The sequence below is a fragment of the Orcinus orca genome, chromosome 3 (genome assembly GCF_937001465.1).
Source record: "Orcinus orca chromosome 3, mOrcOrc1.1, whole genome shotgun sequence".
In the NCBI taxonomy this organism is placed as follows: Eukaryota; Metazoa; Chordata; class Mammalia; order Artiodactyla; family Delphinidae; genus Orcinus; species Orcinus orca.
In genome coordinates this window covers 61,561,621-61,588,470 of record NC_064561.1, presented here as the reverse complement: position 1 = coordinate 61,588,470, position 26,850 = coordinate 61,561,621, and the positions used below count along the sequence as shown (strand labels likewise).

The 26,850-nt window shown below is 40.9% G+C and overlaps 1 protein-coding gene across 1 annotated transcript in view; it reads right to left on the bottom strand.

Annotated features, from left to right (window-relative positions):
• Positions 1–22,486, bottom strand: part of DPYSL3 (dihydropyrimidinase like 3) — a 114,612-nt gene extending 92,126 nt beyond the window's left edge. Inside the window, exon 1 of the mRNA XM_004280386.3 lies at positions 21,823–22,486. Coding sequence (XP_004280434.1) covers positions 21,823–22,203 — 381 coding nt within the window. The 5' untranslated portion in view covers positions 22,204–22,486. The remainder of the gene's footprint in view (positions 1–21,822) is intronic.
• Between the last annotated feature and the right edge of the window lie 4,364 nt (positions 22,487–26,850).

Below are 26,850 nucleotides of genomic sequence, written 5' to 3'. Positions count from 1 at the left end.
CCACTCCCAGTTTTTCCTTGTTTGTTTAGATGTTTTCATTGAAGTACAGTTGGTTTACAATGTTTCAAGTGTACAGCAAAGTGATTCAGTTATACATATATATTTTTTTTTTCAGATTCTTTTCCACTGTAAGTTATTACAAGATATTGAATACAAGTTCCCTGTGCTATGCAGTAGGTCCTTATTGTTTATTTTATATATAGTAGGGTGTTTTGCCACTCCCTCTCACGGGCAGCAGGGGCAGCCAGGTGGAGCTCTCTCCTCAGAACTCTGAGTGCCAACCCTGCAGGGCAGCCCCTCTGAGCACCGCATTCTGGGAGCCTCTTTGTTCCCTCAGCCTTGGGTGGTTGGTATTTCCTCTAGTTATCTCTAAATTCACTGCTAAGTTCCTTTCTGCTCTGGGAGCTCCCAACACGTGTACACTCAATTCTCTGTATTAAATCCTTCTTTCCGAAGTACCTATTATGGTGTCTATTTTTATGACTGAGGCTGGACTGATACAAAGATGTTGACTATCTGTCCAATATCACACAGCTTGTAAGCAGCACACTGATCAGGAAGCCCAGGTTCTCCATAGAAGTTTAAATAGGCAGCTTTATCTGCCCTGCGGAGCTAGGGCCATAGCAGACAATCGATACAAATGTGTTAAAATGAATCCATTTCTTAGTGTCATGGCGTAATTATATTTTCATTAATAACAATTACGTGTATAATGCTTTAGAGTTTGGAAGGGATTTCATAGCCATCACTTCCTATGATTCAGGAAAGAAATATAGTTAAAGGTATAACCTCTGGAGTAAGATAGATAGCAGTTTAATCTTGGTTCTGCCATATAATAGCTGTGTGATCTCTGGAAAGTTACTGAACCTTGTTCTGAAACTTAGTTTTGTTATCTATGAAATATGGTTACTCAAACTATACACCACATGTGATTGTTGTGATCATTTAATGTCATATAATATATAAATATATATATAAAACATGTCAAGGACCGTGTAGGGTCTGAGACTTTATCCTGCTTACAGCCTAACAAGTTAGCTTGTTAGTATTTCCCCCAGGCTGGCAGAAGACAGGAGACTCCTGGATCAGAGACAAACAATGTTCTTACTCAGGACAAAAGCATTAGCCAGTTTCATGTTGGTTTTCAGGGATTGCTCACGCCTCCCAAGTCTCATAAGGATGAAGACTACTCTTTGTCTGGGGGAAACGTTACCTCATCTCTCAAGCTCGCTCCTTGAAAACATAGCCATGAGAAATGATCCAAGAGCCTTCAGAGCCTTGCATTTGGGGGGCAACCAGCAAGAACATGCAGCAATACTAAAAGTCCATGCTGGGGCTTCCCTGGTGGCGCAGTGGTTGAGAGTCCGCCTGCCGATGCAGGGCACGCGGGTTCGTGCCCCGGTCCGGGAAGATCCCACATGCCGCGGAGCGGCTGGGCCCATGAGCCATGGCCGCTGAGCCTGCGCGTCCGGAGCCTGTGCTCCGCAACGGGAGAGGCCACAACGGTGAGGGGCCCGCGTACCGCAAAAAAAACAAACAAAAAAATCCCCAGTCATGAAGGAATACTTGCCCCAATTTAGAGTTGAGGAAAGTGGCTCAGAGACATGAAATGACTTGCTCAGTGGTGATACCCTTTGGGGAAGTGGTGGTTATGCGTCCAAAAATCAGAAGTCAAGACACCCAAATACCACCCCCATTCCTCTCCAGCACAATGCCCATTGGTAAGGACAGGTGTCAAATACCATCAGTCCAGGACTGGCTAGATAGTCTGTGGGGCTCAGTGCCCCTATTTCTAGAATTCTTGAACTTTAGAAGCAGAGGGGACCTAAATATAATCTATTCTGCAGGTCCCCAGCTGTGTTTACCAGAGACCTAGTTGTCCACTGAGCTCCCTCAGAGGCCACCAAGAGTGGACGTGGGACACAGGAAAGGAAGGTTGGGGAAAGCCTCCATCCAAGCAGCTCCACTTTTACTGGGGTTATAGATAAGATTACTTTCGATTTTTTTTTTTTAAAGGAGATGTATGCTCCTAGGAAATCTCAAATTTAACGCAACTAAAATTTGATTTTAAAAGTAGAGAAACTAGGCCCAGAAAGGCCAAGTGATTTGGCCAAATTTACGCAGTAAGTTACAGAACAATGTCTCACCCTCGCTCTCCTGGCTATCAGACAAATGTTCTTTCCACCAGGCTGGGGGTGGCCTCAGATAAGTGCTAAAGCTGTTATATAATGAGATGTGCTTCGAAAAGCAGACGGTACCAATCCACTACCAGAAAGCCATGCACTTTGAATTGCCTGGCCAGACATGACAATGACCTCTCCTACCAGCACATGCAACAGACTGCCTGAAGTCAGACAGCCTGGCGTGACTCTGAGACACTGCATAATGAGCTAGCTGATGTTCCTTTATTCACGATTTCATTCAAATATTTAATGAGGGTTTATTATATACCAGGGACTGTGCTAACTGCCAGGAGTACAACTGTGAAAAATAAATTTTGATTAAGTTGCTGAAACTTTCTTACTCATTCATTCAAAAATATGTACTGAGCACCAACCATGAGTTAACCACTGTGCGAGGGCACTGCCCTCAATGGGTTCCAGGCTAGTGGGAAAGAGGTAAATGAGAACTTATAATACAGAATAATAAGTATCAAACAGAGGTGCGTTGGTGAGTACACAGGTGCACCCCACCTGGATTTGAGGGCCCAGAGAAAAGTCCTGGAAACACTCAAGATGAAGCTGAGATCTGAAGGAGAGCGAGTGACAGTAGCCCAGCTACCTCATCTGTAAAATGGGAAGAATAATATCTTCCCCTCAAGGATGCTGTGAAGGTCCAAAGAGATATTCATGTGAAGCGTCCAGCCTGGCACACAGGGATGGCATTACATGTTACTTCTCTCCCTATCTTCATACACACAGGAGCTGACCAGGGCCTTCTGTCTGTCTGTCTGTGGCTGATGAACAAGGAAGTCAGCAGCCCACACAGGAAGAAATCTGGCTCCAGCTTCCTTAGCATCAGGGTCCAAACAAATAACCAGGCCCAGACACTGGCCTTGGAAAGGAGCCTGCACGGCTGGCCACTTCATTCAGGAATCTTACCCTGTGGCAAAGACTGTACCAAACACAGTTTTCCTCCTGAAGTGGCTTCCTCCCCCCTACCACCACCCGGCACCAAGTGATTTATGTCCCATTGAGGACCTTTTCCCCTTCATAGCCCATCTGGCCTTCCTGCCTCAGCCTGCAGGGAGGGTGTAATCCTGTGTTTGCAGCTTTACAGATGGTTTCTATGGAAACTATGACAATATTACAGTTATTGTGGAGCCACGTCACTGCTAATTGAATGAGGAGACGGGACTTGAAAGGGGAAATGTGGAATTAAATATCAACAACCTAAGTCCTTAGCAACAATGACTAGTTTTTCGTAATGTGGTTCCTACCCACAGTAACAAACAATAACAAACTAGTATTTTTCTTGTATTAACAATGTGAAGAAGGGTTATTTCTCAAATCCCTTCTGGAGATTACACAGAGAAGATAAAAATCAGGCCCCAAGCCAGTGCTTACTGGCAATAGTCAGAAATGAGAATCTCACTTATATGTGGAATCCTAAAAAAAAAAAAAAAAAAAACCAAAAGTGCAATTCATAGATACAGAGAAACTGGCGGCTGTGGCCAGAGGCAGGGGAGGGCAAATGGGTCGAAGGGGTCAAAAGGTACAAACCTCCAGTTACACAATCAGTCAGTCACAGGATGTAATGGACGGCATGGGAACTACAGTTAATACTACTATATTGTATATTTGAAAGTTGCTACGACGGTAGATCTTCAAAGTTCTCATCACAAGAAAAAAAATCTGATAAAAGAAGCAATGAGAGCAAGGTAAAATTTTAGATAGAGGTTAGAGAATTGAGGGGTGTAACTTAAGTAACTGAATACTTCTAATTTCCACCATGTCACACAAGACCAGGCTACAACTGCATAGGATTTGGTGTGGCTTGTTAACTGCTTTCTCTAATCATCAGAAGAGCTTTGCAGGGAACTGGGAAATAGAAATGCTTATTTAGGGAAAAGGAGTGGTCAGCACCCATTAATAGTTCCCAAATGTTGAGATGATAAAGCAGCCATAAAACCAGACCTCCACTGAGGGTATCTTGCCAGCACTGTTCTTTACTTTTCTTGTGGCCTGTATTTTCTTCCATGAGAGGTTTAATCTTTTCTTTTTGATCAACTACGTCCTGAGGTGTATTTAAGCAGGATTCTTTTCTTTGAAAGAGAAAATGCAAAGCTCTTATTCAGTTTGAAAAGCAATGCAAGGTCACTGTAAAAAAAAAAGAAAGTGAAAAATGTTCTGAAGAAATAGAAGAAAACGTAAGTTAATCCACTATCCCACTGCTAAGATTTTGTTAAATTTCTGTTTACTTTTTTATTGTGGCTGAGAGTGTGGGTTTGGGGATTCAGACAGAATTCTGGCTTTGCAAACTGTTTGAGCTCATGCAGGTTACCGAACCTCTGTAAATCTATTTTCCTACTCAAGTTGTTGATGGTGACTTCCTTCAGAGAGTGGAGGGACTAACCCAGGAACACCTTCTCACGCCTCTATGCTTCCACAGCATTGTTTTTAATGGCTCTATAGTGTTCTGTCCTATGAATAGGCCATAAGTTATTTACAATGTCCTGCTATTGAGTCAGGTGTTCTCTATATTTAATATTAAAATAAAAAGCGACTTCCTATAAATAATCTCTAGTCCTTCCTTTGCTTCCTATGTAGTATTCAGCAGAGGGGTTCAATTCACCTAGCTTACAGCAAATACACTGAGCACATGTGACTGTGGTGAACATGAAGGAAGAGCAGCCAGGAGTGAGTGGCGGGTCCTGCCCTCACAGAGCTGAGCTAGTGTGCAGAGTGGAAAGAGCGCTGGGCGGGGAGATAGGAAACTTGGGTCTTAGCTCCACCCTCCCAACCCCCTTCTCGTAAGTGTGTGACTTGGGTATGTGACCTAATCTCTTTTTTCTCATTTGTAAAATCGATGTAATTAGAGAACTTCCCTCCAAGGTTTTTGTGAACAGAATTAAACTAATAAACGTAAAATGCTTTAAAAAGTGCCTGGCACAGCACCATTTACAACAGCCAAAAAAGCAGAAATGACCCAAATGTCCATTCGCTGGTGGACAGAAAAACCGAATGTAATAATATCCACACAATGGAATATCATCCTGCCACAGAAAAGAATAAAGTACTGATGGGTGCCACAACATGGATGAACCCTGAAAACATTATGCTCGTGAAAGAAGCCACACACAAAGGAGCTTCCTAGTATATTTTTCCATTTATATGAAACGGCCATTACAGGCAAATCTAGAGAGACAGAAAACAGACTAGTGGTTGCCAAGGGCTGGAGGGAGGGGGGCATGGGGACCAACTGCTTAATGGGTGGAGAGCTTCCTCTTGGGGTGATGGAAAACTTCTGCAACTAGATAGTGGTCGTGACTATACAACATTGTAAATGGACTTACCATCACTGAAATGTACTTTACAAGGGTCAAAAATGATAAATTTTGTTATGCATATTTTACTACTGTTTAAAAAAACAGTGCCTGGCCTGTAATAAGCACTCAATAAATTTTCTTTTTCATCTTTATTCCCATCTTGAGCTCTCAGTTTTCCTATTTCTAAAGTGAAAGAGACAAAATGGTCTTCGAAACGGCTTCTAGCTCTGAGATTCTCCAGTCTAGTTGGAAAAATCTGTCTTGTGATAGAGAACTCTTTTCGTGAATATCCATTTCCTCCCCTCCCCCTACCCCCGACCTGATGCAGGCCCAGCTGCCCGCTTCTGAGCGCTCATTTTTTGAAGCTGCCATCACCTCTTCCAAATGAACCCTTCAAGTACCTGACAGATCCCCGATTGCTGGTGACCCGGAAGAGGCTCATAGTGGACTCTCAGTAAGTATCTGTTGGACCCACGAATGGTTGAGAGAATCAGGGAAGGAAACAGTGAGTAGATAGCCACTGACACTGCCTGCAGGCCTCAAGGGGAGCCAACTGCAGCGGAGCTCCTGACCCCTAAGTCAGGTTTCCTGAATGGTGAGCACACGTCTTCCAAGAGGTAATAAACACCGGCCCAAGGATACCCTTTCCCTGAAAATTCCTAATCACCCTTCTACTGGACAAGCCATTATGTCAGCTCTCAAAGCTCCCCATTTTTAATCTGTTGACAAGTCTTAAGAGTAGGAGGGTGGTTCTCTTTCTGCTCAGGTTCAAGTAGGCAGAAGGAAATTAAAAAAAAAAAAAAAAGAGTGAGTGAGCCTAGCCTTCTCCCCGTTCACTTAATACTACCACCTTCTGTTAACATCTCCAGGAGGTCTTTTCCACAGGCCCCTCTCCTCTCTGCAGCTCCAAGCTGTTTCCTGCCCTCGCACCTCTCCTTTTTCGAGCACCCCAGTAAAGCTTGACCTCCTCCATCGTAACCGTTCAGACTTCCTTTCTTTCTTTCTCGCTGTCGTGTCCAGGTCATCCCCCTCACCCTCTCCCTTTCTCCTGTCTGCTCTTTACAAAGCCTTGTCTCCACTTCATATTTCATTCTCTTAAAATAGCTTACATAGTTCTCCTCTCCATGGTCAGATATGTATTTATTTTTAATGTCCTCCTCGAATCTCAGACACCCGGAAAGGGGGTCAGGTGTTTCCGAGCCTTTTAGATGATCTCGTGTAGTTCCTATACCTACTTCAAATTTCTACATCTTTTCATATTGACAAGTTGCCATAACTCACTCTGCCATTCCAACATACATGCACACACACACACACACACACACACACCCCTATGCCCCTTTTCTTATATTCAAGATCAGGGGTTAGCAAACTATTGCTCTTGGGTCAAGTCCAGTGCAACACCTGATGCTGCAAATAAGGTTTTATTGGCACACAGCCACAGCCATTCATTTACATATTGTCTATGGACAGCTTTGCTATACAGAGCTTAGTCGTTGGGACAGATAGCTTATAGCCTGAAAAGCCTAAAATATTTACTATCTGGACCTTTACGGAAAAAGTTTACAAACTCCTATTGTAGACAATTGAGTGACACCTAATCCTTCTATTTGCAGACACTTAGCTGAAAGCAAGCATTGCCAGATACTGTCTTCATTTCAAATCACCTCCACCCACTTCAAACTCCCTGTTCCCCACCTGTAATCTCACTGGCTTCCTGACTCTCCCTTGGTGGTGTGTAGAAGAAAACTGTATCTCTGGAAAGGTTTTCCCTCACTACCAATTGTGTGACATACCATCATTTATCAACTGTATTATTTTCCTTCTTACTCAGTATCCATTTATCATACAATTTTCCATTTCATTGGCTTTATTTATTTCTATCTAAGTGACAGGATGTAGTCAGAGGAAAACAGCCCTTCCCCAGCCCACTTCCAACTCCCTGTAAACACTGCATCTTTTCTCTATGGTGGACATAGTCTAGCTTCTTGGAAATAAACCAAGTGATTCTGCCCTCAAAAGAGACTGTCATTAATAGTGGTGTGTGGGCTCCAGAGTCCTGCAGACCTGGATCTGAGCTCCATCTCTGCCACAATCCTTTGAATACTATCTGCCCTTAGCAAGTGCCTTTAAATCAGGTCAAGCAACCAGCAAGCCACAGCACCCAATAAAAATAATTATTAGACGAAAGCAAAAATAAACAAATGGGACCAAATCAAACTTACAAGCTTCTGTACAGCAAAAGAAACCACAAACAAAATGAAAAGACAACCTATGGACTGGGAGAAAATATCTGCAAACGATGCAACCAACAAGGGCTTAATTTCCAAAATATACAAACAGCTCACACAACTCAACAACAACAACAAAACCACCCAATCAAAAAATGGGCAGAAGACCTAAATAGACATTTCTCTAAAGAAGACATACAGATGGCCAACAGGCACATGAAAAGATGCTCAACATCGCTAATAATTAGAGAAATACAAATCAAAACTACAGTGAGGTATCACCTCACACCAGTCAGAATGGCCATCATTAAAAAGTCTATAAATAATAAATGCTGGAGAGGGTGTGGAGAAAAGGGAACCCTCCTACACTGTTGGTGGGAATGTAAATTGGGGCAGCTACTATGGAGAACAGTATGAAGGTTCCTCAAAAAACTAAAAATAGAGTTGCCATATGATCCCTCAATCCAACTCCTGGGCATATATCTGGACAAAACTATAATTCAAAAAGATACGTGCATCCCAGTGTTCATAACAGCACTATTCACAATAGCCATGACGTGGAAACAACCTAAATGTCTATCGACAGAGGAATGGATAAAGAAGATGTGGTACATATATACAATGGAATACTACTCAGCCATCAAAAAGAATGAAATAATACCATTTGCAGCAACATGGATGGACTAGCAATTATCATACTAAGTGAAGTAAGTCAGAAAGAGAAAGACAAATACCATATGACATCACTTACATGTGGAATCTAAATTATGACACAAATGAACTTATCTACCAAACAGAAACAGACTCACAGACATAGAGATCAGATCAGACTTGTGGTTGCCAAGGGGAAGAAGGGGTGGGGTGGGGGGGGAGTTGGACTGGGAGTTTGGGGTTAGCAGATGCAAACTATTACATAGAAAATGGATAAACAACAAGGTCCTACTGTATAGCACAGGGAACTATATTAAATATCCTGTGACAAACCATAATGTAAAATAATATAAAAAAGAATATACATGTATAACTGAATCATTTTGCTGTACAGTAGAAATTAACACAACACTGTAAATCAACTATTCTTCAATAAAGTAAATTTAAAAAAAATAATTATTAGGCATTTGGTGCATTTCATGACAACTATCTTGAGTCCTTCTCTACTTCTTCCTTCCCTTGCTCTATCTCCTGGTCTCTTTCTAGGGCCTCCTAGCTTCCAGTATTTTCTGCTTTAGCCACTGAGCTCACCTTTGGACTTGGCCAAACTCTGCTTTCCTACTTCGATTCTGAAAGCCCCATCCTCTTACTCTCCAAAAAGTCTCACCAGTAGATATTTTATTCTGGATAATCCTCTTAGCCAAACCAGTGCTAGGTGCTCGACCCCGTTCAGAACTAATTCTTAGCTGCCACCACATACCAGGAGAACAGCAAAGTGGTATAAAAAGCAGTTGGACAGTCTAAGAGCTTAAATCCTACTTTGTCCATTTCTAGTTATATGACTACAGGAAGTCAAGTAATCTCTCTGAGATTCAGTTTCTCTCCCAGAATACGTAGCTATTAATACCTATTTTGTAGAGTTATTGTGAGGGTTAAAGACAGCAGTACCTTGCATAAATTAGTATTCCATAAGTGGATCTTTGCATTAGAACACACCTTGAACCTCATATTTGTGCCCTAAACTCAAGGAAAAGTAAAATAACAATAGATTTTGGTGGGAACTACTTTGGTAGAGAAAAATTCTATTTTTTCATGGAACTCCTTTTACAACTTTAACTTTCTTCCTGTCTATATTTTTATCTCCAGCTAAAATTTAAAATCTTCTTCTTCCCATGTCTTTTACTTTGTCCCCATTTACCTGGTTTTGTGTCCCCTTAATCTCATCTGCTATTGAGCAATTTGGCCGAGACTGTACCCATGTTTCTTACAGAACTTACACAAAATACTCTCCTGGCTTTATACACTGCAGAATCCTGCCGCGTGAAGTTTCACATGGGAAACAACCATTCCATACTCAGTGTTCCTGCAGCTGAAAATGACCACACCACAGGTGTCCATTTCTAGGAATTTTCCACTTACAAATGGTAATGAAGTGAATATGCAAAAAGATTTAGCTAGAAGGAGGTCTAGCACTTCCTTATTTGCAGTAGCAAAAGAAGAGAAGGTAAAAATGAAGTCAAAACTGAAAACAAAAATATAAATGTCCAATTAAAGGCATAAGTGATTAAATATGTGATGCCTCACAGTAGAGTCCTATACTGCTATTATAAGTTATACTTTGGAAAATCTTTGATGCTCTGTAAAGACGCCATAATAACTTAAGTTTAAAAAAATAGTTTAGGGTTTCAGATCCAACATGTAAGGAGCTAAGAAGTTGCCACTCCATCCTGACAAGGAAAATGCTGAGCAAACTAATACACAAACAACTCTTAACGTGAGGACACAGGGAAAACCACTGCCCCCCAAACTGGAGAAAACAGGTGAATACAGAATCACAACTTACCTGAACAGAAAATCAGAAGCAAACACTACCAAGGGAACCAGTGCCAAGGTAGGAAAACCTGAACTGGGATTGATGAATTGCTGGAGGCTCAGCTTGGACAACTCTGAGAGTTAAAAACTTCAGGGGACCTAGTTATCCAGTTAACAGAGAACCCTCACAGTTCTGTGACTGTTACCTCCAAGAGCTTCCCCTGGTCCTCAGAGCCAAAAATCAGAGAAAAATCCCCTGCTGCTTCTGGCAGGGGGAGGAGAAAAAGAACCCTTTTGAAATACACCAGAGCGTTCTGTTCTTAACAAGGCCTGCCTTCAGAAGTAACTAATTTATCAGAGCCTAACCTCCCTGAGGGGGAGGAAGAAATACCCAGCACTAGCCACCTCCAGCCTCCTGTGTGGGAGAAGGAAAATACGCAACTCCAGCCCCCTCCAGCCATCCTGTCCCACCTAATAGGTGGCAGGGAAGGACTGTGAAATTGGTGAAGTTCACAGTTCAGAGGCACAGGTTCACCGAAAGACTGAGACCTAATCATAGCACTACAGAATGCTTCCCCTACATCCACATCTTACCACCACATTAGTAAAGGTCTATTTATTGTAGTTCCTTTTACCCAGTACATTGTGTCCAGTTTTCAAAAAAAAATAACAAGGCAGGGACTCCCTGGTGGTCCAGTGGCTAAGGCTCCAGGCTCCCAATGCAGGGGGACCCAGTTTGATCCCTGGTAAGGGAATTAGATCCCACATGCCACAACTAAGAGTTTGCATGCTGCAACTAAAGATCACGCATGCTGCCACAAAGATCCTGCGTGCCGCAACTAAGACCCCGCACAGCTAAATAAATAAATATTTTTAAATAATAATAATAAATAATGAGGCATACTAAAAGCAAAATAAACAAACCAACAAAAAAATACCCACAGTTTGAAGAGATTGAATAAGCATTAGAAACAGAGTCATATATGTCAGGAATGTTGGAATTATCAGACAAGGAATTTGGAAGAAGTATGATTAATATGTTAAGGGTGTCAATGAAAAAGGTAGACAACATGCAAGAACAGAGATATAATATAAGCAGAGAGATGGAAATTCTAACAAAGAATCAAAAAAATTGCTAGAGAACAAAAACACTGTAACAGAAATGAAGAATGCCTTTGATGGGCTCTTTAGTAGATTAGATACAACTGAGGAAAACCTGAACTCTGAATGTGAGGTTATAACCACAGAAACTTCCAAAACTGAGGAAAGAGAAAAAAGACTGAAAAAGAAAAAAAAACCAGAAGAGAATATCCAAGAACGTTGGGACAACTACATAAGGTGTAACATGTACATAATGGGAATACCAGAAGGAGAAGAAAGAAACAGAAGCAATATTTAAAGCAATAATGACTGAGAATTTCCCCCAAATTAATGTCAAGACACCAAACCACAGATCCAGGAAACTCACAGAATGGTAAGCCAAAAAAACAAAGCAAACAAATGAAAAAACTACACCTAGGCATATCATATTCAAATTTCATTAAATCAGAGATAAAAAAAATCTTGAAAGAAGCCAGAGGGGGTAAAAACACCTTACCTACAGAGGAGCAAAGATAAGTACTGCATCTGACTTCTCAGAAATGATGCAAGCAAGAAGAGAATGGAGTAACATACTTAAAGTACTGAGAGAGAAAAAAAACAGACTAGAAATCTGAACTTGCAAAATATCCTTCAAAAGTGAAGGAGAAGTAAAGACTTTCTCAGACAAACGAAAATTGAGGGAATTTGTCGGCAATAGATCTGCCTTGTAAGAAATGTTCAGAGAAGTTCTTTGAAGAGAAGGAAAATGGTATAGCTCAGAAATCTGGATCTACATAAAGACAGGAAGAGCACAGGAGAAGGAACAAGTGAAGACAAAATAAAATTTTTTATTTTTAATTGATCTAATATGTAACAATTTGTTCAAAATAATAATAGCAAAAATGTATTCCTTTATTTATTTATTTATGCTTATATATAAGTGAAATGAATATCAGCAATGACACAAGGAACAGGTGGGAAGAAATGAGACTATTTGGTTACTATATGGTACTTGTACTACCTGTGAAGCAGCACAGTGTTATTTGAAAAGTAGACTTGGGTTAGTTGTAAATGGATATTGCAAACTCTAGTGCAACCAATAAGAAAAGTAAAAAAGAAGTATAACTGATAGGCGAAGAAAACAGAGAAAATGGAGTCGCATAAAATGCTCAATTAAAATCATAAAAGGCAAAAAAAGAATGGAAGACAAAAATAAGAACAAGGACAACAAGTAGAAAACACTAACAAATACAGTAACTATTAACCCAACTATATCAATAATCATTTTGAATGTGAATGGTCTAAATGTGCCAATTAAAAGACAGATGGTCAGAGCTGATCAAAAAACACAACCCAGCTATACGTCGTCTACAAGAAATCAACTTTAGATATAAAGACACATATAAACTAAAAGTAGATGAATGGAGAAAAACATACCATGCTAATACTAATTAAAAGCAAGCAGGAGTAGCTGTATTAATTTCAGAGCAGACTTCAAGTAGGAAAGTTATCAGGTATAAAGAAGGGCATTACATAATGATAAAGGGGTCAATGCTAAAGGAAGGCATAACAATTCTTAATGTATACATGCCTAAAAACACAGCATCAAAGTATGTGAGGCAAAATCTGATAGAATTGCCAGGAGAAATAGATAAATCCACTGCTAGACTTAGAGATTTTAACCCCCCTCTATCCAAAATGGACAAATCCAGCAGGCAGAAAATCAATAAAGACATGGCTGAACTCAACAGGACTATCAATAAACTAGATATAACTGATAGCTACAGACTATTTCGTCCAACAACAGCAGACTATACATTCTTCTCAAGCTCACACAGAATATTCACCAAGATATACCACATTCTGGGCTATAAAACATACTTTAACCAATTTAAGAGAATAGAAATCATATAATATTTATTCTCAGACCACAATAGAATTAAACTAGAAATCAATAAGAGAAAGATAGCTGGAAAATCCCCCAAATAATTGGAGATTAAACAACACCCTTCTAAGTAACACACGGGTCAAAGCAGAAATCTCAAAAGGAATTTTAAAATGTTTTGAGCTAAATAACAGTGAAAATACAACATATCAAAATCCGTGGGATGCAATTAAAGCACTGCTTAGAGGGAAATTTATAACACTGAATGCATATATTAGAAAAGAAGAAAGGTCTAAAATAAATAGTGTAAGCTTCCATCTTAAGAAACTAGAAAAGACAAATTAGATCCAAAGTAAGGAGGAGAAAAGAAAGAATAAAAATTAGAACATAAATCAAAAAAAAACAGCAATAGAGAAGATTAAACGAAAAGCTGATTTTTCAAAAAGATCAATAAAATTGATAAGCATCTAGGCAGGATAATTAAGGAAAAAAGAGAAGACATAAATTACTTATATCAAAAATAAAAGAGGGGACATCACTATAGATCCCATGTACACTAAAAGGATAATAAGGGAATATTATGAAATACTCTACACCCATAATTTTTATAACCCAGATGAAATGGACTAATTCCTTGAAAGACACAATCCGCTAAAACTCACACAAGAAGGAATGGACAATCTGAACACTTAATGGTGAGAAACTCTAAGGAACTGACATTATCCAATTTCAACACTTACAGTAATCAAGACAGAGTGGTTTTGGCAAATGCATAAAGAAATAGATTAATGGATCAGAATAGAGAACCTAGAAATAGAACCATATAAATACAGGCAACTGATCTTGGACAAAGGAACAAAGGGAATACAATGGAGCAAAGATAGTCTTTTTCAACAAATGGTGCTGGAACAACTGGTCATCCACATGCAACAAAATGAATCTAGGCACAGATCCTATGCCCTTTACAAAATTTAACTCAAAATGGATCACAAACCTAAATGTATCAATAAAATGCAAAATTCTAAACGCCTAGAAAATCAGATAGAAGAAAACCCAGATGACCTTGGGTATGACAATGACTTTTTAGATACAACAACAAAGGTACAATCCATGAAAGAAATAATGGGTAAGCTGGACTTGATTAAAATTTTAAAACTTCTGCCCCACAAAAGAAAATGTTAAGAGAATTAGAAGCCACAGACTGGGAGAAAATACTTCCAAGAGGCACATGAGATAAAGGATTCTTATCCAAAAAATACAAAGAACTCTTAAAACAATAAACAATAATAAAATGAACAACCCAATTTAAAAATGGGCAAAAGACCTGAACAGACACCTCACAAGAAGAAGATATACAGATGACAAGTAAGCATATAAAAACGTGTTCAGCGTTGCACGTCATTAGGGAATTGCAAATTAAAGCAACAATGACATACTACTACACACCTATCAGAATGGCGAAAATCCAAAATAGCGATAACACCAAATGCTGGCAAGGATGTGGAGCAAAAGGAATTCTCATTCTGCTGGTGGGAATACAAAATGGTACAGCTACTTTGGAAGACTTCTTACTTCTTCTACTTTGGATATTTCTTACAAAACTAAACATACTCATCATATGATCCAGCAATCACACTCAACTTACTCAAATGAACTAAAAATTTATGGCCAAGAGAATGGACTTGAGGACACGGGTCGGGGAGGGAGAAGCTGGGGCAAAGTGAGAGTAACATCGACATATATATACTACCGAATGTACAATACTTAGCTGGTGGGAAGCAGCCGCATAGCACAGGGAGATCAGCTCAGTGCTTTGCGACGACCTAGAGGGGTGGGATAGGGAGGGTGGGAGGGAGACGCAAGAGGGAGGGGACATGGGGATATATGTATGCATATGGCTGATTCACCTGGGTGTATAACAGAAACTAACACAGTATTGCGAAGTAATTATACTCCAATAAAGATCTATTAAAAATAAATAATAAATAGAAAAAAAATTATGTCCACACAAAAAGCTGCAAATGAATGTTTACAGCAGCTTTAAGTCCTAATTGCCAAAACTTGGACACAGCTAAAATGTCCTTCAGTGAATGGATAAATAAACTGTAGTTAATCTAGACAATGGAATATTTAGTGCTAAAAAGAAATGTGCTATCAAGCCATGAAAGGACACAGAAGAAATTTAAATGCATATTACTGAATAAAAGAAAGCAATTGAAAAGGTTAGACATTATATGATTCCAACTGTATGACATTCTGGAAAAGGCAAAACTATAGAAACAGTAAAGATATTTATAGTTGTCAGGGGTTAGAGGAAAGGGAGGGATGAACAGGCGGAACACAAAGGATTTTTAGGGCAGTGAAAATACTCTGTATGATACTGTACTAATGGATACATGTCACTATACATTTGTCAAAATCCACAGAATGCACAACACCAAGAGTGAACCCTAATGTAAACTATGGACTTTGGGTGATGAGAATGTGTCAATAGGTCCGTCAATTGCAACAAATATACCACTCTGGTGGGGGAAGCTGATAATGGAGGAGGCTATGCAAGAGTGGGCGCAGGAGAAATATGGGAAATCTCTGTACTTTCCACCCAATTTTGCAATGAACCTAAACCTGCTCTCAGAAATAAAGTTTATTAAATGTTTTAAAAAGTGGTAAAAAAGACTGTTTAAAAACAGATAATGCCGCATGTTCCCACTTTTATTTTGGAGTAAAGAAAATACACTCTTGTGTTAATGGCAGTTTTCTCTGAGAGATTATGACAAAAGGCAGTTTCTGTTTTCCTCACGTGCAGCTATTTGGTTCACCTTTGTTCCTCTAACATTAGTTTTTGATTGCTCACCTACATAGCTGGTGCTTAGTAAATGTTTTTGAATCAATGAGAAAAGAGAAAATTAGTGCATGAAGGGAGATTTGGGGACTCCTCATCGTATTTATGGTGACCCTTGTTATCCACACCCCAGTGGCCCAACCCCAGACATATATTTATAAAGAGTACACTGAGCAGTAGCCATCGCCTGGCCTGCAGCCTCATCACAAGCCTTCAATGGTTTGAAACTTTTCTCTTAGATGTTGGTCCATAAAAGACGACATGTCCCTGAAGAACTCAGGCTGACAGTGAACTCATTAATGACTATTATATTGATATTAGAACCACTGACTGCTATGGCTTTGTTCCAAAGATCATAGACTTAACAAGCACTCACCCAACTGGGTGGGCAAGATGAGCCACCAGGGTACAAGAAAAACATATCACGATTTATATTTATGATGATATCTCTTCTTTTTTAGTTTGTACTTTTTCTTTGTATCTAATAATGTCATAAGATATTAATATATCATTTGTATATGTAATTTATATATATGCACATGTGTGTACATATATGTATATATACACATATATAGAAAGAGAGCATGCTCAAAAAATTTTTGCATAAAGGTACACAATCAGAAAAGTTTATAGACCACTGGTCCAGCCCCTTCATTTTAGAAAGGAGGAAACTAAAACTCAGAGAAAAGGGAGGTAACTTTCCTAAATTGTATAGCTAGCTGGTTAAAGGAAGCTAATGCTTTACCCAGTTGTCTTTTTTTTCTGCCTCATCTCACTGTTTTTTTGATGGTGTTGAACTATTTTTTGAATGCCATGTGAGTCCACGTTAAGAGTACAGATATAGTTTAACATGACATTTTCCTGAAAGTTTAGTTTTTTAAAAGTGCTTACACACCCAAATAGACCTTCTGCCTCCTCTTGCAAAAGAACGGCTGAACTTGCATTCAAGGATTCCATTCCCCTCGGCCAGATTTCCTCTTCCTAGGAAGCTTTATCCACTGTCTCACAGGAACATTATTTGATTACTGGAAACTAATCATAAAGAGAATCAGCTACAGAAATCACTCACAGAAAAGTATCACAGACCAACCTCTGGCTTCCAAAACATTACTTACAAGAGCCGTCAGCAAAACCTTGTCTCCAGGGCCCATTACTTTGAGGGAACTCTGCCAATCGCAGCACTACTTAGAAGGCACATTTTTTATGTCCCTCAAATGCCTACTGTCAGACTAAACTAAAGTTCTGAATGGTTTCAAACACACCCAAGTTTGGCTAAGTAAATGTACTCCCAGATTCAAGTGTGGCCTGAGGGCCAGGTAAGTAAGAACTTCTTTTCCCAGCCTGAGTGCAAACTTTAGTTTGTCCGAGCAGCCTTGTAAAATTCATTTACACTACAGCGTTTCGATCTGGATGACTAGAGAGGCCTTTATAAGCCTAGAATTCTATTGCCAGCTGTCTTCCTTTGTGAAGGTTAAGGAGGAAGACTTCAATTTCTCTGAATCATTTTGAAAACCATCACCCAGGACAACAAAGACAAATGGTAAAAGGTAAGAGGCACAGCTCATTTGTTTCAAATCCTCTCCTCCTAGACCCCAAAGCCCTGCTGACTTCATAGGGAAAAATCTTGCACAAAAGTGGCCCACGTGAGAAGCGGGGAACTAGAAATGACCCCCAGTTCCCGAAAGGGAGTTATCAATAGACCCACATAATCATAATGTCTTTACTTTGTTTTCACTGGATGACAGAGTCTGCAGAATCATTTGCTCTTGGCAGACTATATATCATAATTCTCCTCCCTTTAGTAATTTCCTCACTGCTAGAAGTGATTTCCTTTCTGCATGCATGGAAACCATCTTGACAAATGGTGAAAAAAATATTTACTTTTCACTTAGAACTGCTTTTTTATGTACTGACTGTCAAAAATCATAAACAAAAAGTTGTGTGGAAGAGTTTGGCAATATGAATGCCTATCATGAGAAAAATGTAAATACATAATTTAATAAGGTGTTTACAAATAGATCCAGAACCACAATAGAAACAGCCAGTGATACCTCAAACCTGGAACATGGCATTTGGAGTATAACTCAGTGACATTTTTTACATTTTTATTCTGCCAAACACTTTTGTTATTTAACCCTTTCATAATTTATTCTTTTATTAACTAAACTCATTTCCTTCAGGTGGGAATTAATAACTAGGTATGCTAGAGACAAAGCATATTTTAATTTTATCATGATATTTTAAAAACCTCTTTCTATAGCTTCAAAATCAACTTGGAAGAATAAGGATTTTGCAGCAACTGTTCTCAAAGACTGAGCAACTGAGCTCCAAGAATTCTGAATAATGGACTGGCAGGGAGATGGAGAAGGTTTCTAAGGTGTATGTAGTGGGAAGGTCCGTCCTTGCCTTGCATTACAGTAACATGTCCGGAAAAGACATAGATAAAGAGATAGAGATGTCAGGCACATAGAAAGTGCTCAAAAAGAGATATTTATTATCAAATCTGCAGATAGTCCAAAACTGGAGTAAGGGATATTGTACTATAGAATTAAGCTTCAAAATTATCATTATAATAGAAAAATAAGCAAAATTGTAATGAATATTACAGAGGGAAAAAATAAAATCCTGCCGTTAAAATATTTTTTTCCTTTTGGTTTTGTTTTAAGTTCAACTGTACCAACATAGTATGTAGATATCCTGGCTTATGTGGAAAAGTTTCTGAAGGCTGAATGACATGGAGTTTATTATGGAGACAACAGTAGGACATGGATTAATGAATTATTATGTGTAATCTTTACTACAGAAACATAGGCTGTGTATAAATCACGGAAAGTAACTAGCCTAATGCATTTTGCCATGGCCACATCCCATCTAGAACACTGTGTTCAGTTCTGGGCACTATATTTTCAAAAGAATATTTACAAAATATAGTATAACCTGAAAAGGAAATCCAAGTGATAAAAGGCTCATACAATGCAGAGCTGAAGAAGCTAGGAATAATAAGGCTAAAAAAGAGAATTTTAGCAAGAATGTGATAATTGCTCTAAAACATATAAAAGGCAGTAAAAATCAATGAGTAACAGTAACAAACATGTATTGAGCACCATACGCAAAGTAGTCACTGTTATCTGCATTTTGCAAAAGAGAAAAACTAAGGCACAGAGAATAAGTTACACATTTATGGTCACATAATTTGTAAGGGTTGAGCCAGTTTTCATCCCACTAATGCACCCCAGATCTGGGAGAGATCTTAAAGCTATTTCCCAAATATTTCTAACCTCTATCTTACAGGATCCCAGTAAGATTGTACTTTCTCAGTTCTTCAGAAGTTGGACATGGACTGATGATTTGCTCTGGCCCATGAAATATGAGCATAAGTCATGCTCGTGACTTCAGTGTGGGAGTTTAAGAGTCTGTGAGCAATTTACCACATGCTTTTCCCACCATGGATGTGAGGACATGGGACCTCCATCAATCTAGGTCTCTGAGGAGCAATAATGAACAGAGCGGCCCTGCAGATCCATCACAGACAAGGAGCAGGAGCAAAAAACAGTTATTGTTTGATTAAGCCACTGAGATTTGGGGACTGTTTGTTACTGTGGCATCACCCCACCTTTTCTGACAGATACACAAGCCTACATGCCTAAAATGATTAAGATATCTCAGAATAAGGAAACATAGTTATTCTTATATTTCCAGTGGTCAGAACTAAGAATAGTTTGTAGAAACTGCAGGTGGTAGACTTAGGCTTATTTAATTTTTTTAACATAAAGTCATCCAAAATGGCTTCATGAAGAAGTGAGCTCCCTGAAAATGGCAGTATTTAAACAGAGGCCAGATGATGATTTTGTACCTATGTAGCAAAAGAGATGGGTTCGTTAAGGGGGTTTTATCAAAGTTTTATCCAGCACCTCCAACGTGCCAGGCATTTCAGCCACAAAGATAAATCCAAACACCCGATCCCTATCCTCAAGGAGATAATCAAGTTCAGAAGTAGATAACCTCTGCTGTCTCTTCTAACAGTGTGATTCAACCAAATTAGAGATAATAACATGGTCTGGATGAAGCTGACAGCAAACCCAAACTTAGAAATAACCATGTAGCACTAGAAATCCTGGTTGTATTATTATTTTTCAATTACGAGGCAAAAGTACAAGGTTTGCAAAAGGAAGGAAAACGAAAGACTTGTTGGGTTTAAAAGAGGAACATTTTCCCTTTCTCTAGTTACCATTCTTAAATCTTGCAAACCAGGCATATTATCTGGCTTACATCAGGGGTGTTCCAGCAAAGGGAATAGCACTGACTCAGGGTAATTGTTACCGACCTTTTCCATCACCTCTCCCACCCCTTAGAGTCAAGAAGGGAACATTTCAATACTGATCAAAGTCAGACCTGAAGAGAGGCAACAACCTTTCCCTAGGGCCATTCTTCAGTTTAGAAATCAGCCAAACCCTTTCCAAAATATCAGAAGATTTTCCTAGAAGGGTATTTGAGCAAGGCCTAGAGAAATCCCGTATACTAAGGATGATGTGAAAATCACAAACTCAGTAAGTGATTCCAAGGCACAATGACATTGTTCCCCAAAGGCACCTTAAAACAGTACTAATTTCGGTACTTTCTTTCCCACTATTAATACTTAAAGCTTTATTATTTTTAAACTTCCAAAAATCACACAGTGCAGAGAAGTCCTGTCCTTTCACTGGCTCGCTGCATTTTAATGGAAAAACATCTAAAACTTGGGTTAGCATTAACTGTAATAGTTCTCAGGCAAACATTTCCATTTCAGGTTATTATTCATAACAGTATTAGTGCAGTATAATATATGCAGCTGGATTTTGCAGCCATTATCTAGACAAGGGTGAGGTATCTGATTACTATTGTTCCCCAACTCAAAAGCGTCTGTTTGAACTCTGAATACTCCAATTCTGCCCAGGCCTTGAATTTTCTGGACTATGGTCCTGATTTTCTATGAAATAAACAAATAAATCAGGGCAAGCTGGCTTTCAGTGCCATATCTTAAGTCAGCTCAGTGTGACATGAGTTTCTAAAAAACACACACACAAGAAATTGGCTTTGGCACAAGGAAAAGCAGCAGGGAACTTGCAGCTCGTGCTAGTTTAATGTGTACCCTTAATCCTCTCGCCTATTTTTTAAAAAATACAATTAATACTCTTCCAAAGACAGCTGGATCCCCAGTCTTGTGCCAAGCTACCTACACAAATATACTCTTTACAAACAGAGATGTGAAATGTCGATCTAGGACAGAAGAGAGGCATGGGGTTTTGGGTGTTTAGTCTAGTGGCTCCACACTCAAAAGTTTCAGGGACAGAGCTGATGTCGGAAGAGTGAGAGGGGAGACCGCCCACCCTGTACTATCATCCGGGTACTATGGAGATGACCCCATTTTCCCAGGACCAGTCTGCCCTCTGCCCTGGTGACCTGGGTTGAGATTTAATCTAGAGTCAGAGGGGAGACCAAGACAATTGTGCTAATGGGTACTCAGACCTAGAGAAGGGCTGGAAATCACTCAGCCCTCCTGGGCTGGCCCAGCTGACACACCCACACAGAACCGATGGCCCGGGGATGCGGCAGGGAGGCGAGGGGACCCACGCACCCCGTCCCGCGCGCACTGAGATGCTACAGTTGAAGACACGCGCAAATAATCCAGATCCGGGCCGGGAGGGCTCGCTGCACTCAGAGGAGGATGCCCTTTTCCTCCCCCTAGTCCTCCATCCCCTTGCAAAGTGAGCAGGAGAAAGTTGCGCCTGGGCCATGGCGCCCCGGGCTGGGAAGGGAACGAGGGCAGGCAGAGAGGAGATCCGGGCCCACCTACCTTGTCCTTGGGGCCGAGGTTCTGCAAAACCTCCTTGCCCGTGGCGCTCCGGATCTCCACCCCAGCGGGAGCGGGCGACGCGGGCGCGGGCTCCCGGCTCTCCTCTCGGCCTTGGCCCCGGCGCGGTGTGTCCCCCTCGGCGCCGGACCGGCTCCCCGAGCCTCGGGCGCTGCCCTGGCTGCTCCGGGGAGTCTTCGCGCCCCGCTGCCCCACGCTCAGGGCATCGAAATCCAGCGTCTTGCTCTCGAAAGCGCCCTCCACGTTGCAGAACATGCCGCCGTACTTCTGCCGCGGGACCTGGTCGGTGGTGCCCGGCCTGGCCAGGTACACGGGCAGATCGTCTTCGTGGGAGCTGTCCCAGCCTCTGCGGCCCGAGGCCATGGTTGGATCGCGACAGTGGCCCACGGGTCCTCTTCCCGAGAGGCGGAAAGGGCAGCCGCCGGCAGCGTGCGCCGAGCCACAGTGATTGGGGAGGGAGGAGGCGCCTGAGCCTTCGCGCCAGAGGCGGCAGTGCTGCTCCGGTTCCTGCCAGTCCCCTGCGAGCCCCAAGCCAGCGAGCGCGGCGCGGGGGCCGGAGCGGCGGCGTGTTCTACTCGCCCGCCTCGCCCGCCCTGCCGGCCGCACCTCCTGCGCGCCCAGACCCTAACGTGTGGCCTCCCGCGATCACGCTTCCCCGCCGCCCATCCAAAGGAGAAATCCAATTTGGCGCGCGCGCGCGCACACACACGCACGCTTCCCGCTCGCCCAGCAACGCTCAGATTCACCCTCAAGAACTCGCCTCACTCACACGTGCGCACAAACCCTGCTTTACACACACTCACTCCGGAGTTGGCCTTCCAAACACAAGTCTCTCTGCCCTACTAAGGTAAAGAAACCTGTTGACTCAGGTGGGTTGATTTAAAAGCCAAGTCCTTCCTGATTTGGAGCAACACACACGCACAAACTCAGATTTACCAGACTCACAATCCCAGACCTGTCTCATCCTAATCTTAGAATTGTCTCACAATTGCTCCCAGTTCTAGAATCTGCCTCACAAACCTGCACCCTCACGTAATGAACTCCTGAATTATTGGTTTACAGAGCCCTACAGACAGACCAGCTTACTTCACTGACAATCACAAAAACCTGTAACTGACTCACACATTTCAACCCATTCTTACTTCATATCTACCACCCTAGATTTTGCTTTTTATCCACCCTTAATTTGCATCACACACAATTACACAACAGATCAGACTTGCCTTGCAAAATACTCTTCATACCCTGTCTTCATAGCACAGCCCCCTGGCTGATACCTCACTTACTGAGGCCAGAACTGTACCCCTGACCTCACACAACGGTCCAGATTTACCTCAAAAATGGACAACCAAAGACTTTGCTGTTCCTGTTAGCTGACACACACACAGGTTTTACTCGTGCTGGTGCACACTCTCACAACCTCATCCTCTTCTCCACGTCCACCCACATGCACTCTAGGCCAGACTTTGCCACATAAACACAGAGTCCACAAACTGCAGAGCTCACCGTAGGTGCTACACCCTGAACTTGCAATGCTCACCTTCAACTGGGCCCCGTCTCAGAAATTCACTCATGCGGTTATTTAGTCTTCCAACGTGAACTGTGTGCCTACTATGCTCTTCAGAAGGTACTGGAGCAACAGTGTGAAAGAAGGCAGATGGAGGCCTGTCCCCGGCAAGAGTGTAGACTACAACCACCCATCTGGGCAGCTCAGTCATTCACTAGTCTGCCCAACTTCATCTTCTGAATTCTCCACTACATCATAAGCTCCACGAAGGCATATACCCCATCTGTTTAGTCTACCTTTGAATATCTTGAGTCTAGAGCATCTATAGGCACCTAAGGTACTCTGTAAATCCTTTTTGAATGAATGGATCATGATGACAATAATAAGAACAACAATAGGGAACATTTATGATGTGGTTGCTGTGTGCCGCTCATTAATGTAATTGTTTCGCATATATGTATTAGTTCATTTAATGCCCATAAGCATCTGGCAGGCTTCTCATGCACACAGAAAGGATGTTTAAAGGCATCTGCACTGAAGTTGATGAACTGAAACTCTGAACTCCAATATGGGGGGGAATTAGGATATTGGAAAATGGGATCTCGTTGAAAGGCCTGTAAAAGCCTTGGAGGTTTGAGGGATGGAAGTTGACATGAACTCAGATCAAAGCCAAGTATGTTGACACAAGTTATACTTATCCCGAGTGAGGAGAAAGACACTTAAAAACTGTCTGTGTTCTATCAAAATTACTCGTGATTTCTTAAGCTGACTTCCTCTGGGCAGCTGCTCCTTTTTAACAAATGCTAGTTGATGATGGATAGACTCCGAAGTTCATGTGAGAAATCAGGGAAACAGGCCATTCCCTCCCTCTTTGCTCCCATAGGTTACTTCCCCCCTCCTCTTTCCTATTGCTCTCATCTTTCCTCCTTTCATTAATTCACCTACAGACTGTTAGTGGGACACTTGCTATGTGTCCAGCATTGTCCTGGGTTCCCTCCTCTGTGGAACATAACTCTAGTGGCAGGGAACTGACAGTACGTAAGAAAGATTAGGTCAGATAGCCACAAGAGCTATGTAGAAAATAAGATAGCCAACATTTTAATTGGCTGGTCAGGAAAGACTTGAAGTCTTCCCCATCTGACTGTAAACGCCACTGGCATCTCCACCATCAGCAAGGGCAATGGTAAAGATATTAGCTAACGTTTATTAGGAATTCATTCTGTGCCAGCTTCAGTCCTAAGGATTTCCACTGCGTCTTGATTAATCTTAATAACACTACAAGGGAGGTGCCATTATTTTACTAGAGAAGAAGCTAGAGCTCTGAGTAAATGCCCAAGTTATGACAGAATCATAACTGGAAGCAAAGTATGGGCCAAGCGTCCAAGGTTTCCTTTGAGACAAGCACATTCTGAATGTAGATGCAGGCTTGTCTGTGCTCCCACGTGTGGGGGCAGATAAGCCCCATTTTTAGAGCTGCATTGCCTCATGACTAGTCTGTTGCAATGTGTATGCTCCATAATTACATTTGTTGATGAAACATCACATTTAAGAGTCAACAGCTGCATATGCACATATGTGTTTAATTAAGAAAGCCAAGCAGTCTTGAAATGAAGACTGAAATGGGAACGGTTGATCTGACTCCAGTTCTGCAACTATGTGGCCTTAGGCCAAGCATCTTACTTAACTTCTAGATGTCTTTCTCCTTCATATTTACCTCACCCACTTGACAGGATTATTAAGGACTTCATTCCTTGAGTAAAAGACATTGTGCTGAGAATTCCATATGCATTGCCTTAACCTTCCTAACAACCCCATAAATTGGGGATGATTATTATTCTCATTTTACTGGTGGGGAAAACGAGGCCTAGACAAGTTAAGTCCCTTGCCCAAAGTATCATGCCTAGTACTTCAAGCTAGAATTCATATCCTCTACCAGCTAATTCAGAGCCTGTGCTCTTAAAAACCACTCCACAACAGAGTTTTCTTGTAAGAATCCAAAGAGACAGTTAAAGACTAAAAGTAAGATGTTAACAAAGGAAATTATTCTAAGTACCCCCAGCTGTTGTTGGGCAGAAGTTAACTTTAATTAAGACAAACATTCACATAAAGAAGTATCCTACAATGTCCACCCAACGAAGGCCTTAGCCCCATGAACACAGAGTGATTTTGTTACATCTCCGCCTGGTAAGGTAGAGGAGACATTACTTAAGGCAGTCACAGACATAAGAGCACCATTATGTCTATGGCCACCTTAAGTCACTTCCTAGTGAAAAATTTATCCAAAACCATATGCAAACAGCAAACTATTTCTACAACATGGGCAACAAAATAGAGCTTTCAACTTGTCACACACCAGATCAAATTTGCATTTCCTGTAACTGCAGTAAATGACTTGCCACTTTGCATTGAGATGACTTGTGAAGTGAGCCCATTGCATATCCGATTATAACTTTAGGGCAATGTATTCCAGAGGTATCTTCTATTACCTATAGATCAGAAGAAGGCAGAGAGATTTCTAGACGGTAAGCAATGACATGCGTGGAGCAATCCCAATACAGCAGAGGTTAGGATACCTTTTATGCGAAATAAACTGCACTGCAGTCTTATAAGGCAAAAATCTACCCAACAGAAGATAAAATTTTAATACTCACTAACGCTGTGCCTCCATACTCAAAACAAGGAGAAAATAGAGGATTTATGCAGTTTACTTTGACTCAACAGTGAATTTAAATATCTCTGATCAGAACCCACCCTCTGTCTTTTCCTTCCTTGAACTGCAAGAATTTGAACCTACCTTATCTCTTTCCCACTTCATGGGTACAGACACTAGACACCTCATTCTTCACCCTATAAATGCCATATAGGAATCAGACAATCTTTTCAAACTATTCAGCACTCTACCTGACACACAGTAGACGCTCAATAAACATTAGTTCCCCATTTCCTCAGAGTATATTTAGATATACCATTAATATCACATAGAGTTTGTAATAACGAGCTTAACCATGTCCTGCAACTTTAACTTTGCAGGGGTTTATGGAGCGAATTGACACTGTAATAATGTTTTGTATGTGTTTTTTATGTTTAAAAATGACTATTTTTAATATACTTCCATCACACTCTAAGAATTTTCCTGACAGGCCACTACTCCGTTTCAGCTCAATATTTGGTGACCAAAGTGTTCATTAGAAATCTAAAAACAGGGTGTTTTTCAAATATATGCGCAATGATAAAACCATCTTATAAAAAATTTTAATAATCCCAACTGTGTACACAGAAAAAAAAAATCCCTGCTATTTCATGAATATATACACATAGGGGGGAACTATAAGAATACATATAAAAATATTAACAGAAAGATGAGTTGTAAGATTATGAGTAACCTTTAGTTTATTCTTTCAAGCACTTCTATATTTTCCAAAATCTCAAAATTTCTATAAGTGTGAGTTAACTTTTAATAATTATAAAGTTTGTGGTTTTTTAAATGTATGTCCAGGGTGTTA